Source organism: Nomascus leucogenys, chromosome 16, assembly GCF_006542625.1.
Source record: "Nomascus leucogenys isolate Asia chromosome 16, Asia_NLE_v1, whole genome shotgun sequence".
In the NCBI taxonomy this organism is placed as follows: Eukaryota; Metazoa; Chordata; class Mammalia; order Primates; family Hylobatidae; genus Nomascus; species Nomascus leucogenys.
The window spans coordinates 5,499,048-5,517,196 of NC_044396.1; the positions used below are offsets into that span (position 1 = coordinate 5,499,048).

Genomic DNA, 18,149 nt, shown 5'->3' on the forward strand with positions numbered 1-18,149 from the left:
ACCTTTATGGAGATCAAGTGGCCTAGACAAGTTGAATGACACAGTAATGCTTTTCTCATCTGTTTGAAAAAAATCCGGAAGTAATTATATTACTCGTTTATAAGATTAAAATTTTAATTCAATTTAAAATGTGAGCAAATCTGCAAGTAATCTGAGATCTATACTGCGAAAGCTTGGGCAAGAAAACCTCAGTGGGTTAACTTTTGAAAGGAAAAATGAGCTGTCCAGGTTTCTGTAGCCTGGGAATAAAAGGGAGGAAGAGTATCACACTAGTCGGATTCTACTTGCATGCTGTAATCTGTAACCTACAAAACTGCTTCCTTTCAAATTAATGTATTCAGAACACCAGAAACATTTTTCCAGAGGGAATAACCATGTAGGATGTTACTGTTTTTGCTCTCTGTTTTTGTTGCTTTTTAAAAACAAACAAACAAACAAACAAAACAAACAAACAAAAACAACTTATTCACCAGAGGATTGGTCTCTAATATTTTACCCTTGTGGATTTGTTTTTACCTTTTAAATATGTTACTAGTATTTTTATAAAATAAAATGAATCTGACCTAAAACATTAAAATGACATTTTTCTTTCCTTTCCCTTCCCTTTTGTAAAAGTTAGAAAAGTAATATATGCTTGTTGTAACAAATCCAAACAATACAGAAGTTTATAAAACAAAAAATGAGGCTGGAAGTGGTGGCTCATGCCTGTAATCCCAGGACTTTGGCAGGCCAAGGCGAGAGGATCACTGGAGCTCAGGAGTTTGAGACCAGCCTGGGCAACATGGCGACACCCTGTGTCTACAAAAAATACAAAAATAAATAAATAAATTAGCCAGGCATGGTGGTGCATGCCTGTAGTCCCAGCTACTCAGCAGGTTGAGGTGGGAGGATCACCTGAGCCCTGGAAGCGGAGGCTGCAGCGAGTCATGTTTCTACCACTGCACTCCAGCCTGGGCAACAGGAGTGAGACTGTCTCAAAAAATAAATAAATAGCTACTCAGGAAGCTGAGGCAGGAGAATCACTTGAACCCAGGAGGTGGAGGTTGCAGTGAGCTGAGAACGTACCACTGCATTCCAGCCTGGGAGACAGAGCGAGACTCCATTTCAAAAAAATAAATAAAAATAAATGAATAAATAAATAAATAAAATAAACATTTTCTCTTAGTTTTCCACACCCCAAATTCCATTTCTCCAGTAATAACTTTTAAATTTTGATGTTTTTTTCATGGTATTTGAATGGTTTTTATTTTATTTTATTTTTTATTATTGTACTTTAGGTTTTAGGGTACATGTGCACAATGTGCAGGTTTGTTACATATGTATCCATGTGCCATGCTGGTGTGCTGCACCCATTAACTCGTCATTTAGCATTAGGTATATCTCCTAATGCTGTCCCTCCCCCCTCCCCCCACCCCACAACAGTCCCCGGATTGTGATGTTCCCCTTCCTGTGTCCATGAGTTCTCATTGTTCAATTCCCACCTATGAGTGAGAACATGCGGTGTTTGGTTTTTTGTCCTTGTGATAGTTTACTGAGAATGATGTTTTCCAGTTTCATCCATGTCCCTACAAAGGACATGAACTCATCATTTTTTATGGCTGCATAGTATTCCATGGTGTATATGTGCCACATTTTCTTAATCCAGTCTATCGTTGTTGTGTATCTTTCTTTTGTATGTATATGTAGATATATGTTTATGTATAATTGAAAAAGTAAAATCAGATCATACTAATATATAATTATTTGGTAGCTCGCTTTCTGCCAACTTCCCAGTATATTATGGACACATTTCCAAGAGACTTACTTCATCTTTATTAAAGTACCATAGTATTCCACTGTCTAGTATACTATAAATGATCTATATACCAATAATGAATACTTAAGGTTGTTTCAAATCTTTTATTATTAGAAAAGTGCTGCCAGAAACATCCTTGCCATGCTTCTGTATGTACTGGTGCTAGTGTTTCTATCAGATAAATTTTTAGACATGCAGTGAATTACTAGGCATAGGAAATACAATTTACACTTTTGACAGATACTGAGTTTTTGCTCATTTGCTACATGAAGCAGAGGCAGAGTATTCTGTGTGGGGTTTGGGACAGGAACACTGACCCCTGAAGTCGAGCCTGGGGGTCTAACATAGTGGTCATTTGTCCAGCCTGTTTTATGGAAAGAACTGGACTCTGAGCTTTGGGGAATTTCCTGCAAGATAAATGTATATCCCACCTATACTGGTAACAGGTAAGTTATGCACAAAGATGAAAAGACAAAGCCCTAGCTAGATCAGCTCTTGCTCTCAGCACTACAATGGCCAGCGGTAATTCTTTCAGTTAAAATGACAATTAATACAGTTTCATTGAAGCTTCAAACAGAGCAGCCAGATCCTCTTCTGACTGGGGACGGGGTGCAAGCTTGGTGACCCTTTCCTGAAACAGTAAATGAAAGAAGTTACCCAGGGCTTTGAAAAGGCAGTTTGTAAAAGCTACAAAGTTATGGAAATTAACTTGGTCATAAGAATCAATGCCTTGATAAATGCCATATCTTTAAAAACGGTATTTCTTTTATACTTCATATGAGTTGATCCCCAACTCAGAGGTTTATCACATCATACCTCTTTCCCCACAGAGCTTTCGAAAGCCACTGCCCCTTGCCTTATGCCCTGGCAACAGCCTTCTGCCCCAACCAACCTTGGGGAAAACACCCCTATCATGACAAAACTAGGTCAGTCAACAACCTCTGCCAGGTTCTCTGTATGCACAGAGCTCTGAGAGAGAACTGGGTCATCCCCGACGTCTAAGACCATGTCTTTTGCAACTTGGACTTAAGGCATATTCAAAAGGACTTCAGTAGAATATTAACTTTCATGCTATGTGCAACAAGTGACTCCTTTTTTTTTCTATTAACTAAGGTTTTATCTCTACGTTCCCAAGCAAATCCAGTGATTTGTTAGTTTCTCCAATGATAATTGAGTCAATTCAGCAAAGACATCCAGCACATCCTACTTCTATTTATACTCTGGTCAGTAGCTTCTTGGGGACAGGGGCTAAAAGCTACAGCGATGACTCCCCTGGCGCCTGCATGAAACTGAGGAATGTCCATTTTGAGGTTCCATTTTCATGGGTCTCTGGGCATGTTTTCTATTAGTGGCATGTGTTTGGGAGTGTAGCTAGTGGAAGGGAAGCTTGTGAGGCCAGGGGCTCAGCTGTGTGCACTGCTCTCTGCCCTGCGCCTACCGGAGGGCTTGACATAGTAAGTAGATGCTCAACAGTTATCTGCTGAATTAGTGAAGATGGTGGGCAGGGAGACACTGGCGTCTCAAAGTTCACATATACAAGACAGAACTCTGACTCTCCCACCCCACCGCTCCTCCCATTTTCTCATCTCAGAAATGACACCCAGTAGCTCAGGCAAAACCCAGGAGCCAGACTTGATTCCCCTTTCCCTTGCTCTGCAAGTTCAACTCATCAGCAAGAGTGTCAGTCCTACTTCCAAAACGAAGCCCCAGGAAGAGCGCTTCTCACCTCCTGTGGTACCACAACCGGAATCCAGGGCACTGCTATCACTCGCCTGTCCAGCTTGAGAAGCTTCCTAAAAGGTCTGTTTCCACTTTTGCTCCATTCTTGCCCCCCAGAGGTCATTCTCCCCACAGCAGCCAAAGTGATTTTTTTTCCAGTATAAACTGAATCCTACCATTCCTGTGTTTAATGCTCGCAGATAAATTCCCGTGGCAATTGCAATAAAACCATGGCCTCTAAGGCCACCCTGATCTGGCTCTGTTTCTTGCCCCAGCTCTAACACCTCGCTTAGTCCCACCATCCCTTTTAAGTTCCTTGAACATGCTAACCTTGACCCTGCCTCAGGGCCCTTCCCCTCTGTCTGGAAAGCATTGCCCCATCATCATGCACCTTCCCAACACCCTGGCTGGAGATCTCTCCACACTTTCCCCGTGAGATCACTCTCTATCTCATTATGCAGGTTTTCCTTCATATACTGGTCATTATCTGAAATAATTTCATTTATATCTTATTTATAGATGTTCACTGTCTCTCCTCACTAGAAGGTAAGCTTCATAAAGGAGAAAAGGGACTTTATTTTCCTTCTTTTAGTATACCATACAATGCATGGTATTCAGTAGGGACTCAGTCAGTATTTGTCTGGTAAAAGGAATGAAAAGAAGGATGGATGTATTAAAAAATTCACTCAAAATGCATCAAAAACCTAAATGTAAGAGCTAGAACCTTAAATCTCTTAGAATAATTAGGGAAAAATCTTCATGATATTGGATTTGGCAATGATTTCTTGGATGTAACACCAGAAGCACAGGGAGTCTAGTGCGGTGGTCCCAGCACTTTGGGAGGCCGAGGCAGGCGGATCGCTTGAGGTCAGGAGTTCGAGACAAGCCTGGCCAACATGGTGAAACCCCGTCTCTACTAAAAATACAAAAAAAAAAAAAAAACAAAAAATCAGCTGGGTGTGGTGGTGGGCAGCTGTAATCCCACCTACTCAGGAGGCTGAGGCAGGAGAATTGTTTGAGCCTGGGAGGCGGAGGTTGCAGTGAGCCGAGATTGTGCCACTGCACTCCAGCCTGGCCAACAGAGCAAGACTCTGTCTCTAAAAAAAAAAAAAAAAAAGGAAAAGCACAACGAAAAAAGAAAAAAAAAACAGATAAACTAGGCTGAATAAAAATTTAAAACTTTTGTGCATCAAAGGACACTGTCAAGAGAGTGAAAAGACAACAAAATTAAAAAAAATTGCAAATCATATATCTGATAAGGGATTAATATTCAGGATATAAAAATTATTCTGGTTGGGCACAGTGGCTCACACCTGTAATCCCAGCACTTTGGGAGGCTGAGGCGGGTGGATCACGAGGTCAAGAGATGGAGACCATCCTGGCCAACACAGTGAAACCCCTTCTCTACTAAAAATACAAAAATTAGCCGGGTGTGGTGGTGTGTGCCTGTAGTCCCAGCTACTCAGGAGGCTAAGGCAGGAGAACTGCTTGAACCCAGGAGGCGGAGGTTGCAGTGAGCCAAGACTGCACCACTGCACTCCAGCCTGATAACAGAGCAAGAATCTGTCTCAAAAAAAAAAAAAAAATTATTCTCGCAACTCACCAACAAAAAACCTCAAACAGCTCAATTCAAAAGTGGGCATAGGACTTGATCAGTTATTTCTCCAAAGAATATATATAAATAGCCAACAAGCACATGAAAAGATGCTCACCATCCTTAGTCATTTGGGAAATGCAAATCAAAACAATAAGATACCACTTCACACCATTAGAATGGCTATTACACACACACACACAAAAGAAAAATAACAAGTGTTGTTGAGGATGTGAAGAAACTGAAGCCCTGGTGCACTGTTAATGGAAATGTAAAATGGTGCAGCCACTATAGAAAACAGTTTAGCAGTTCCTCAGAAAGTTAAACATAGAGTTTCTATATGATACAACAATCCTACTCCTAGGTATATACCCCAAAGAATTGAAAGCAGGGACTCAAATAGATACTTGCACACCAATATTCATCGCAGCATTATTCATAATAGTCAAAAGGTGGAAACAACCCAAGTGTCTATCAATAGGTAAATGCATAACCCAAACGTAGTATATCCATACAACGGAATATTATTCAGCCATAAAAAAGGAATAACATTCTGACACATGCTACAACGTGGATGAACACTAAAGGCACTGTGCTGGGTGAAATAAGCCAGTCACAAAAGGACAAATATTGTATGATTTCACTTACATGAGGTACCTAGGATAGGCAAATTCATACAGACAGAAAGTAGGACAGAGGTTCCCAGGGGCTACGAGAAGGGGAGAACGGGGAATTCGTGTTTAATGGACATACCACTTGTTTGGCATGATTAAAAAAGAAGTTCTGAAAATGGATAGTGGTGATGGTTGCACAACATTGTGCGTGTACTTAATGGCATGGCCTTGTACACTTAAAAATGCTTAAAATGGTAAATTTTACGTTATACATATTTTATCACAATTTAAAAGATAAGTTAAAGAAGGAAGAAAGGATAGAGGGACAGATGAGAGAGGGGTGGGGGACAATGCCTATGAGTATGGGTGAGGCAAAGACAAAGTTTCACATCCCAGCAGATTTTTAAGAGACCCTAAGGAATTTTGGAAATCCGTAGCAAGGCAGAGGGTCTCATTATGTATGTGTTTGTGCAGGGTCAAGAACTGAAGTTCAGTGTTTGCTGTAACTGCAGGTGATGGCAAGTTACTTTGTTCATAATGGGAGAGAGTCTTATCTGATGAGCTCAAAGGCCCTTGACATGATCCTGTTTATCTTTGGTGGAGCAGTGCAGGACTCTTAGAAGTACTTGAAGCCAAGCCTGAGCTGAGTTTCTGTTTTGCGTTTCTGGCCCCCAGTGATTGGTTAAACAGGACAAGGACATAAAGTTTGTGATATGTCCCTATACCTATCAGCTCTGCCACATAAAAGCTAAACTCTCTCAGAATTAAGGTATGTTAAGCAATGATGTGCTATTATTTATAGGCATGTAAGACTGAAGGACAACTCATTAACATGGGAACGAAATAAATTCAGACATCTACTTTTAGCACATTCATGAAATAACAACATTTCAGCTGGCCTGTCTACCAGGGAGTGGAAGTGCTCATTTGGGTAGACAGCGCTCCTCAGTAATGAAATGTTTTGATTTGAAATGTAAATGTTTCTTTCCAGGGTTTCAGAAATCCAGCTTGGAAGATTAATATATTCTTGCCTGCTCCCCTTGCAGCCTGGCTATGGCAGTTGAAAGCCTCTGTACACAGGGCTGCTATTAGCTGCCACCAGTATGGGCTGTGTTGGTCAAGAATACTGGCCTGGTTGTTCCTTACAGAGAAAACCAATCCTTCACTGCTGAACAGAAAAGAACCTTCATCAAATGTCAACTACATTGAATAACCTTTCTGGTGATGTTCTTTGGAGGAGCCAGTATATTCTTCTCACTACCTTAAATCCTGGAGATATTAATAAGTGAAGATTAGTCCATTGCATGTGTAAAACTCTGAAGTGGCCACAGCATTCCTGTAAAACAGTCACTGCCATCAAACAAACAAACAAAATTCCATAATAGTTATTCATCTGCAAAATGGACAAGCTTATTTCTAAGATTCCTACCAAAGTCCTATCAATCTGTGAATATACACATATCTCAATCACGTAGACTCCAAATGAACCTAGGGCTAGTTAATTAAAATTAACTATATTTCTCTGAATCATGAAAACATGATCAGAGGAAAAAAGGCAGCAGATGCCTTGGGGTGCTTTATGAATACAGCTTGAGGAAAATCTGGCTTCCCACTTTAAAACAGAACTTATATCCAAAAGATTCCATTTACCTCCCATTTTTGTAAAACTAAGAAATTGGTTTTGTCCAATTAAGGTTTTGCTATCTGTGATTTCCCAGTATCACATGTGCACTGAGGCATTCAGAATGATATCTAATTAACTTGCTATTTTAGTGTTAATTTAGTGCTATTTTAGTGGTCTCAAATGTTAGGCTGGATTTGCTGCTATGTGGAATAGCTTTTGAAAGTGACAGTCTGGGCTGGTTGCGGTGGCTCACGCCTGTAATCTCAGCACTTTGGGAGGCTGAGGTTGGCGGATCACCTGAGGTCAGGAGTTTGAGACCAGCCTGGCCAACATGGTGAAACCCCGTCTCTACTAAAAATACAAAATTAGCTGGGCATGGTGGTGAATACAAAATTAGCTGGGCATGGTGGTGTGTGCCTGTAATACCAGCTACCCGGGAGGCTGAGGCAGGAGAATCACTTGAACCTGGCAGGCAGGGGTTGCAGTGAGCCAAGATTGCACCACTGCCCTCCAGCCTGGGCAATGAGAGCAAAACTCTGTCTCAAAAACAAAAAACAAAACAAACAAAAGAAAGTGACGGTCTGACCACAGTAGAATTAGAACAGTAAACACCTGTCAGTGTGTACTGATGGCCAGCAATCAAATGGCCAAGGGTATTAGACAGTTTCATCTGAAAATCATGGATACCATTCTTAGAGGTGGACCCACACATTTTCCTGAACACTTTCCTGGGCTAAACAAACAGAACCTTTTGGAGGGCCCCTTGCAGGGTGGACAGTGTCACTGGGACCATGCCACAAAGCCAGAAGCTACATTAAAATTGCAGTGAATGCCAGGCACTGTGCCTCATATCTATAATCCTAGGACTTTGGGAAGCCAAGGCAGGAGGATTGCTTGAGCTCAGGAATTCGAGACCAGCCTGGTAACACAGTGAGACCTATTGTGTATAAAAAAGTAAAAAAAAATAGCCTGGTATGGTGGCATACACCTATAGTGCTGGCTACTCAGGAGGCTGAGGACAGAGGATCACTTGAGCCTGGGAGGTCAAGGCTGTGGTGAGCTGTGATTATGCCACTGCACTCTAGCCCTGTCCCTCCCCCTGGAAAAAATCACTATGACCACTCAGTCTAGGGTGTCCCTGAGCTTTCATGGCTCCCCTGTCTTTGGTTGAGTCCTAGTCAGTCTAAGGAAACTTTTCAAAAAGTTATCCTCAGTCAGCCATTAAAGCTTACCTAGACAGAGGACTTAGGAGGAGAGGAATGGAGGTATGTGTTCATTTAACATGTTTACTAGCCTGTGCTAGGTGCAATGGAAAATGGATGAGCCAAGCAGACAGATTCCTGCCCTCACAGAACTTACAGGCAGGTAGGCTTGGATAAAATAACTGTGAGGGCCTTAGAGGGTCTGATTTTTTTAGTGATTTGGTCCCCTGGATGTATGGGTTAGAATTAAGGGTTTGTGGGTTAGCCCAGGGTCTCTGCTATACTTTGAGACTCCTTTGTTGCTTGTTCATTTCTATTTGTAGATGCAATTGAATTCACTGAGCCTGAATCCAAATCAGGGAAACTGGTGGTTCATGGACTATGTTTCATTTGTGCATTGGAAACGAGAGAATTCAACACAAACATCAAGATTGCTGATTTTTCTTGAGAGTTGGAAGTTCTACCAACACTGGGACCTGATTTTCTGCTTGGTGATGATAAACTGTAGCTGAGCTGCTCACCCAATTAGATGGGTCATGTGCCTTCTGGCTTACCAAAGTCCCCACCACTCCCTAAGGCCTTACATGACATTGTTCACTGCTATTCTCTACCTGGCTCCTGTGGACACATGAGTCTATGAACACAATCTATACAAATATTATCTTAAGTGAGTGGTGAGGCTGTCAACATTCTAAGCACTAGTGAAGTGGGGAGGAAGAAGCTAGTTTGAGGCCCTGCCTACTTGGAGTGGGGTGAGGGAAAAGCACCAGCACTTGTGGCAAGCAGGCTGCTGTGTGAGTGGATGTTTCAGCTGCTAACTCTGTTCCATGGTCAGGGAATGCCTTAGCCTGTGGCAGAAGATCCTTATCCTCATACCCTCATAGCGTTGAGGTGACCTCTGCCTTTCCCATATTGGCCAGGAGGACTAAAGGAGTATTCTGGGCCTGGTGACTATGGTGTGGTCCACCAACCAAGCACTCATGCTCTGAGCTCTCTCTTTATTGTGAATTGCAATGAGCAGGACCTTGGCCTATTAGGATCTGATGTGCTAGCTCAAGAGAGGTCCACTGAGGGATCAGAGCTCTTCATGAGAACCTCGGAAGAGCAAACTTTACACCTAGTATGATTCTACTGAATTAGGGATGGAGCTCCATTTACATTCTACACAAAAATTTAAGAAATGAAATCAGACCCATAGTGACACAGATACGTATCAAGTATACAATCTCCCACATTCATCGAAAGCAATTTGGTGATAGTGTTAATTGAAAGGCCATGCCTATTCTTCACAAAATAGTAGAGACCTGGAACTCTTTTACAGTGGAAAATAATATTGGTGGTCCTTCTGGAACAGCTTCACATAGTTATTTATAGGAGCCCTTCAAAGAACAGAAATGGGGAAAAGGGAAATTGTGCCATAGTTCAAGACCAGTTTGGTTGTTTTTGCCTTGAATTATCATAAAGGATCCATCCCTTCATGAAAATTTTCACAAAAGCCTCACCTCAGCTACAGCTGTATGGATGAACAGAAAGGCGAGGGCCTGGCCCTGTTGCACCGGGAAAGGACAGAACTGCTGTCTGCTGTGGAGGAGACCCGAGAACCACTGGGGAGCCCTGGTTTCCATCCCCGCTAGCCCGCCACCAACGGAGCATGCCTTTCTGGAGGCGCTAGGCTCCTTCGCAGGGAGTGAGGAGCATGCCGGTCTCTTACCTGGGGCAGGGTTCCTTTCACTAGGGCGGGGATATCAGCTTTGGAGTAACCAACGGCTGCTAGGCCGTCATCAACATCCAGATCGAATAAGAATTTCCGGAGCGTGTCTGCCAACACCAGCCCTGCATCTTGGATCCTGGCAGTGCGGGTGTCAGCCCCTAGAAGACATAAAGCGCTGACTGTAGGGAGAGAGGAGGAAACGGGCTCTGGGTGGAGTTCAGTCACAAGATCAGTGAATACACCATGCACACCCACGGGGTCTCCTTAACGCCCAGCACGGGGCCATCCTGTGCCTCCCCAGGAGGGCCCAAGTTGGCTGGGGGAGCTCACTTAGCTCTGACATTTTGGAGGGGCTGCCAAGTCCTATATGCTCGCCCCTTGTGTGGTAGAAAGAAGAGGAACAAAGACAAGAAGAGAGGTGCAGAACAAGGCAAGAAAGTCGGCTGGTGCTGGGATGGAGGAATGAATATTTGAAGAACACACAGCTTATGTAATTTCAAGGCTTGGAATTTGCTGACATCTAGAGGTGTATGATATCTTCAACGTCTTTTCCCACAGCAACATCTTAGAAAAAGACAAATCCTTTGCAAACGCCCTGTGAGACAAGCTTACAGAAGTACAAAAGCTCCAAAATTAACCACCAAAAAGAAAATAAGCACACCAAAAATGGATTATGTGTGAACAGGGAAGAAAACTTTTGTCCTCTATAGCTATACAACTTTTAATTTTAGATTCTGTTGCCAAAGAGCAGGGGAGGTTCCTCTAAATAAATATTATAGAACCAGCTGGGCAGGACCAAGAACATGAAGGCTCTCAGAAAACAGCGTTTCGTATGCAGATAATAATGGTATTGATGAAAGAAGATTCGTAAGGGCAGAATTTGTACATGATTAGTAATTAAGAGACTGGGCCTGGTGGCTCACATCTGTAATCCCAGCACTTTGGGAGGCTGAGGCAGGAGAATCTCTGTAATCCCAGCACTTTGGGAGGCTGAGGCAGGAGAATCTCTGTAATCCCAGCACTTTGGGAGGCTGAGGCAGGAGAATCTCTGTAATCCCAGCACTTTGGGAGGCTGAGGCAGGAGAATCTCTGTAATCCCAGCACTTTGGGAGGCTGAGGCAGGAGAATCACTTGAGTCCTGGAGGTCAAGACCAACCTGAGCAGTAAGACCCTGTCTCTGTTAAAATATATATATGTAAAATAAAAATTAAAAAATAATGCATATAATCACGGAAATGGCAATCTGGAAGAGCCGTGCAGGAGGTTCTGCCCTCAGGCAGGGTGACAGAGAGAGTTCCCAGAGGAAGGGAACTGATTTCACAACCCTTAGCACCCTGCATTCTCATGTATTCTAGCCAAACACATTCACTGCCAAGAAGTAAGGCCCTCTACGGAGTGTAGCATTATATGAAGTCTATGCAAAATGCCTCCCACAGTAGTCTAAGTCTACTTTCTCTTGTGTTGTTCAAAAGGAGATTGTGACTGCTTTCACTTCCATACTGAATGAAGCATATTATTAAATCGGTTTTTAGCTTTCTCTTCCATGACAGTGAGAACTCTTAGGAATCCAGGAAAAGGTATGAATAGAACCAGATACAGGGCTGGCTGGGAGAGCAGCCGGATGAAAGGTAAACCTTGCCCAACAAGACCAGTCTGTATTACCCAGCGGCGGCTAAAATATGGATTAGGTGGAGCGGTGACACATGGTACGAAGTTTATGAAGTTTTAATGTTCCTGGGAATGCTGCCATAAAACACACCATGGAAACCTCTCCATTTTCCTATGAAGTGTTACAGAAAAAAAAAGAGATGGTAGGAAAAAGAATACATCAGTCTAAAGCTAAGAAATCTAAGACGACATGGAGAATCAAAATATTTCATCGTGTGGGATAGCTAAGTGTAGATAACATTAAAACTTCCCATTCAAGAAGGAAGAATCAGTGGGTTCTTCCAGCCTGGAATTTGTCTAACAGAGGAACTCCCTTTTCAGTAGTGCTGCTAGTTGCCTGGAGTGTTAACTTTAAGTTCTCTAAGATTTTCCCATTTATCATAAATGTAGCCTATGATTTGCGCTCTCTCTTCCCATTTACATGGTTTGAATATTTACAAAGGCAGCTGAGTCCCAAAATATGGCTGAACAACATCTCCAGTCCGAAAGAGAAAAGGGACACAGATCCTTGGCAAAGTTGCACTGTTTCCCCGTAGCACCCTCTGGGAAATGGAGCCCCTGGCCCCTCTCTGCCCTGGGCTTGTGTCATTAGCATTCCCAGCACAGCACCTGGGACTCAGCGGGAGCTCCTGCAGGAGGATGTCTGCGGTCCTTCTCTACCTCCCTGGAAATAATCTCTCCAACGGCTGGGCGAGGAGAGCATAATGAAGTTTTCTTTTTAGCCTTTCCCTTCTTGCCCTAACTAAACACAAGTGGCAGAATAAGATGTTTTGCAAGTTAATAAAATATTCAAGTCTACTTAAAATAGTTCTTGTATTAGCAAAACACCAAATTTTACTTACCATTAAAGCTATCCTGAATATCATTTTATTTCTGGTAAGATTCAAAAAGTACTGTGGATATCTTATTATTGACATTATTTATTCTACAGTATGGCAAACAGACTCCTCTTTCAGGATATTTTTATAAAGTTTCTAATTGATCAGGAGCTTTGCAGGCTTTGGTGAAAAAAAGTTTCCAGTTGTTTTGATTCTCTATAATTAGGAATTTATTCCTGCTTCCTGATATAGATTCATTTTATTATCGAACATAGCAAAAGTCATTTATAACACTGAAAATATAAAAATAATTATACTTTCCTTTGAGACAAAAACAGGAAACAGTGTTACTACAAACGTAACAGACTCAATACTCTCAGAAACATAATAATGACAGAATTTTAGTGCTAGATAGGGCTTTGGTCAAGTCACTGACATTTTTAATCATATATTTATATTTTAAAAATGTTTTTAAAGAAACAGGGTCTCACTATGTTGCCCAGGCTGGTCTCAAACATCTGGGCTTAAGCTATCCTCCCACCTCAGCCTCCCAAAGTGTTAGGATTACAGGTATGAACCACTGTGCCCAGCCTGACATTTCATTATTAAGCTATCACAAAGCAATATTTTTTGGTATTGTCCTTTATGGTTCTTTTTTTTTTTTTTTTGAGAGAGAGAGTGAGTCTCACTCTGTCTCCCAGGCTGGAGTGCAGTGGCATGATAACAGCTCACTGCAGCCTCAACTTCCTGGGCTCAGGTGATTCTCCCACTTCAGCCTCCCAAGTAGCTGGGACTATAGTCTTGCACTACCGTATCCGGCTAATTTTTTTTTTTTGTAGAGATGGGGTTTTGCCATGTTGCCCAGGCTGGTCTTGAAACTCCTGGGCTCAAGTGATCCACCCAACTCAGCCTCCCAAAATGCTGGGATTACAGGTGGGAGCCACTGTGCCTGGCCGGTCACAGAATTTTGCGTAATGGTTCATACCCAGTATTTCTGCCGTCTCCAGGTGTCGCTCTGGAAACATCTGGGCCGTGAAAGTGAACACCGCTGGGGACGTGAGCACCACAGAAAGGCCATGGGGCTGGGGAGAAATGAAATGCGGTGACTGGCAGATGACAAAGCTGTTCTTCCCCACATATTCTAGATAGTAAGTTACTTTACCCCCTACTCTAAGCAGGCGAGAATTGGCAAATATATTTATGGAAATTGGGAGGATTACAATATTTAATTAAATAATTTATTCTTATGATTTTACCACCAGTGGGTGATCCACATTGTAATCCTTTGCTTTATACGTCTTCACTAAACCTGAAATTGGGTAAGACATTCCATGGCTAGAAAAGAAAGAAAATCCTTATGTTCATACACAGTTATCAAGATTCAAGTCAACAATAGAAAGATACTCTTATGGGGATGCCTGTCACAGTCTCTAGACAGTATCATTAGCTGAAAAAGTGAGATGTTCTGTTTTCTTGGATATAAGGATATATTATGATGTCTAGGACATGTAGTGCATTCATTAGCAAAACTTCTGAAAATGCCTAAATTCAAATGCTCATAGAATCGTATGACATTAAAAAGTATTGATCCAGAAGTAGCTCCCTGAACCCATTAGTTAACATTACGATCTCGAAGACTCGGGAATTCACTTTGAAGTTTCTGTAATAAGCTCTGGGCATGTGTCTTCTGTTTTTCCCTGGCAGTTCCTTGGCAGTGTGCTCCCAGATGATGACGGGGGAATTTTGTGAGTCAGGATGTGCTGTATTTGATGACGTGCAAGCTTGACCCACGAGTGATCTGTCCCGCCAGTAACTGACAGATCCCTTCAAATGTTACATACTCACAGAGTCCAGTCAGAAATGATTATTCTAGCCTGACAGGCTATGTTAATCATTTCTGGTTTGACTGGTTTCTCTTACCTGAATTCTACCTTAAGGATTTGTTTAGATTTAGTTGACATCAAGAAAAGGCATCATGGTTTTTGTTTTTACTGAAAAATTCTTTTTTTTTTTTTTAGAGACGGTATCTCACTCTCTCACCCAGGCTAAAGTGCAATGGTGTCATCATAGCTCAATGCAGCCTTGACTTCCTGGGCTCAAGTGAGGAAGGATCCAGCCACCACGCTCAGTGAAAAATTTTTTATATCCTCTTGAACTATTGATGAACAAATAGGAAAATATTATATATATTTTTGTTGTTGTTGTTTATTTGGGTTTTTTGAGACAGGGTCTCGCTCTGTTGCCCGGACTGGAGTGGTGCAATTCTGGCTCACTGCTGCCTCGACCTCCCTGGCTTAAGCGATCCTCCTGCCTCAGGGTGGCTGAGACTACAGGTGTTTGAGTAGCTGGGACTACAGGCACGCACTACCACACTTGGCTAAGTTTTGTATTTTCTTCTGTAGAGATGGGGTTTCATCATGTTGTCCAGGCTGGTCTTGAACTCCTGGGCTCAGCTCAAGGGATCTGTCCACTTCGGCCTCCCAGTGTTGGGATTAGAGGTGTGAGCCACCGCGCCCAGCCATGGGTATTTCTTCAGGCTAGATTCCTAGAAGTGAATTGGTGGGCCCAGGGGCATAAATATTTTTCAGGCTCTGGGTACATTTTGCTCACTTGCTTTTTGGAAAGGTGTTGCCAATTTATGCTCCCATCAGTGGTAGATCATCAGAGGCTGATCATTCCTTGCGCTCGCCCAGCAAAGGCTTATTTTAATTTTCAAAGTTCAATGGTTTTCAAATTTAAAGCGACATACCAATAAAGTTTCAATCAACGAGATTAATTCTGGGCTATTGACAAGCATTCTGATCCCTTGCTTTTGTGAGAGATTGGGGGAAATATCCTACAATTAAGTTTAAAAAATCCACAACACATGGTGAGTATGTGGAGAAATCAGAACCTTCACCCACTGCAGGTGGGAATGTAAAACAGTGCAGATGCCGTGGAAAACAGTCTGTCGGTATCTTAAAATTTAAACACAGAATTACCATATGACCCAGCAATTCTGCTCCTACATATATAACAAGAGAAAGGAAAACCTATGTCCATAGAGAGGAAAAAAGCTAGACACAAAAGACCACATATTCTATGATTCCATTTACATGAAATGTCTAGAATGGGGAAGTCTACAGAGACAGAAAGTAGGCTGGGCCCGGTGGCTCATGTGTGTAATCCCAGCACTTTGGGGGATGGAGGTGGGTGGATAAGTAAGGTCAGGAGTTTGAGACCAGCCAGGCCAACATGGTGAAACCCTGTCTCTACTTAAGAAATATAAAAAAATTAGCTGGGTGTGGTGGTGCACATCTGTAATCCCAGCTAATCAGGAGGCTGAGGCAGGAGAATTGCTTGAACCTGGGAGGTGGAGGTTGCAGTGAGCCAAGACTGCGCCATTGCACTCCAGCCTGGACAACAGAGTGAGACTCCATCTCAAAAAAAAAATAAAAAAAGAAAAAAGATAAAGATAAAGAAAAAGAAAGTAAATTGGTAGTTGCTAAGTATTGGGGAAGGTGGGGGGATTGGTGGATGACAGCTAGGAGGTATGGGATTTCTTTTTGGGGTGATAAGATGCTCTAAAATTGATGGTGGTGGCATAACTTTGTGAATATATTAGAAACTAATGTTCTGTACATTTTAAATGGGTGAATTGTATAGTATGTGAATTATACCTTAAAAATATGTTATTAAAAAACCCAGTAAACCGCATTCAATTTAAGAATACATTTAGGTTTCTACTTTAGCTGGTGGTGGAAAAAAGAAAAAAAGAAAAAGAATACATTTAGGAACATAAAAGAATACATTTAGGAACCACATTCAATTTAAGAATACATTTAGGTTTCTACTTTAGCTGGTGGTGAAAAGAGGAAAAAAAGAAAAAAAAGAATACATTTAGGAACATAAAGTTAAATTTCTTCCTTCTACAGCATATTTAAATTTTACCACCTGTCCTGAATTATAAACATTAAAAATTTTTTAAAGCAATAGCTTGAGTAAAGAAATGAAATCTCAGACTTGCTCACCACAGATGAACACCAGCATTTCCAAAGCCGATGCCAGCAAAAGCACTCGCCAAGTGCATATGAGACCTTGCTTCAAGATCATCGGGATTTCTGACAGCCCTGTGAATGATATAAATACCTAACAATAACACATCAACATTGGCAATTCCTACAGAATAAGGAGCTGCCTTAGGGAAAGATATGGGGGAAGAAAAAGGAAATGCTACTCGGTAGGAAGAAAAATTAGGCAAGTTATTCAAATGACGCCTTGTCTTCTAAATGAAAACTGAAGAGAAACATATTTTCTTATCAACTGTTTCAGCAAAGGCATAATAAACATGCTGTCAGCTCCTCATGTGATGTAAAAGCGCCGGCGGAGGCAACGCGCTGGTCCCTGGATGGCAAGGGCCACTCCAGGAAGGTGCCCTGAGCCTCATTCTTCTTCTTCATTTGTCAGTGCTGTTGACGGCCCTGTGAAGGGATGTAAACATTCTCAGATGCCCGGGGCTACCTGCCGGCCAGCGCTCTTTCTCTCTAAGACACTGCCTCCCATTGGACCCAATGGGGGCCTCTTTATATCTGTGGTTGCTGCACCTCTATGCCAACATTATTGAGGAAGTGGATGTTATTGTCGAATGAGCCTTAGCTTGCTCTGGGTGTCCCCAATGCCACTTTGGAAAAGTAAATTCTCAAAAGCCGCTTTCTGATTGTGCACAGCCTTCCTGCACTCACTGCTAAAACCTTGCCCCAGGGAAGAAGCCTGAAGACTGTCAAGGGAGCCTACTTTTCATGTGGGCTTTTTTTGCAATTTTGCCTTGCATAAGAGTTCCTGTGGCGAAATAAAAAAGCACAGCCCTTTTTTTCCCCCTTTCATTTGAAATGTTCCTTTCATGTGGAATGGTTGGGTGTTCCTGCCTCCTTTCTGAAACCCCATGTTAGTTCCTTATTCTCCCAATGACAAGGCGAAGTAGCAGGTGATGGAACTTTCAGCTTTCCTCTGTCCATCTCTCCTTGTCTGCCACTGCCAAGCCCCTGTCCCTGTCAGATAAACTGGCTCCCCATGATGCGTGTCTGCTTGGACCTAGTCAAGTGCTGCTGTGCTGTCCTGGGAGTCTCCCACACACCTGAAATAGTACTGGGTTACTTCCTGCTGCTCTGCTACAAATGCAATTCCAGGGCTCCTTTGTCAGTGGAGCTTCTAGCTTAAGGCCGGAGGAAGCACCGTGCTCATGTCTAGGCCTAGCCTACCTGCGGCCGTTCCGTCCATTACGTATAAATACAAAAGTGAGCCTGACTTTGAGTATGTCCTAATATCTCAGGTATCAGCTTTCATCCTAAGTATATCTCTGCTGTCTCAGAACCTGATTGCTATTTGCTCTCCTGTAGCCTATGGCTATACATGTATGTATATACCT

The 18,149-nt window shown here is 42.4% G+C and overlaps 1 protein-coding gene across 4 annotated transcripts in view; it reads right to left on the bottom strand.

Moving 5' to 3' along the window:
* Nucleotides 1-1,885: 1,885 nt before the first annotated feature.
* Nucleotides 1,886-18,149, bottom strand: part of ADHFE1 (alcohol dehydrogenase iron containing 1) — a 36,715-nt gene continuing 20,451 nt past the window's right edge. For 3 of the 4 annotated variants that reach the window (XM_030794950.1, XM_003274775.4, XM_030794951.1), the window contains 5 exons: nucleotides 16,756-16,854; nucleotides 14,002-14,080; nucleotides 13,731-13,827; nucleotides 10,260-10,417; nucleotides 1,886-2,426 (listed from right to left, as the gene is read on the bottom strand). In XM_030794950.1, the coding sequence (XP_030650810.1) occupies nucleotides 2,343-2,426; nucleotides 10,260-10,417; nucleotides 13,731-13,827; nucleotides 14,002-14,080; nucleotides 16,756-16,854 (517 nt within the window). In that variant the 3' untranslated portion in view covers nucleotides 1,886-2,342. The remainder of the gene's footprint in view (nucleotides 2,427-10,259; nucleotides 10,418-13,730; nucleotides 13,828-14,001; nucleotides 14,081-16,755; nucleotides 16,855-18,149) is intronic. The other variant, XR_004026152.1, reaches the window with a different exon arrangement.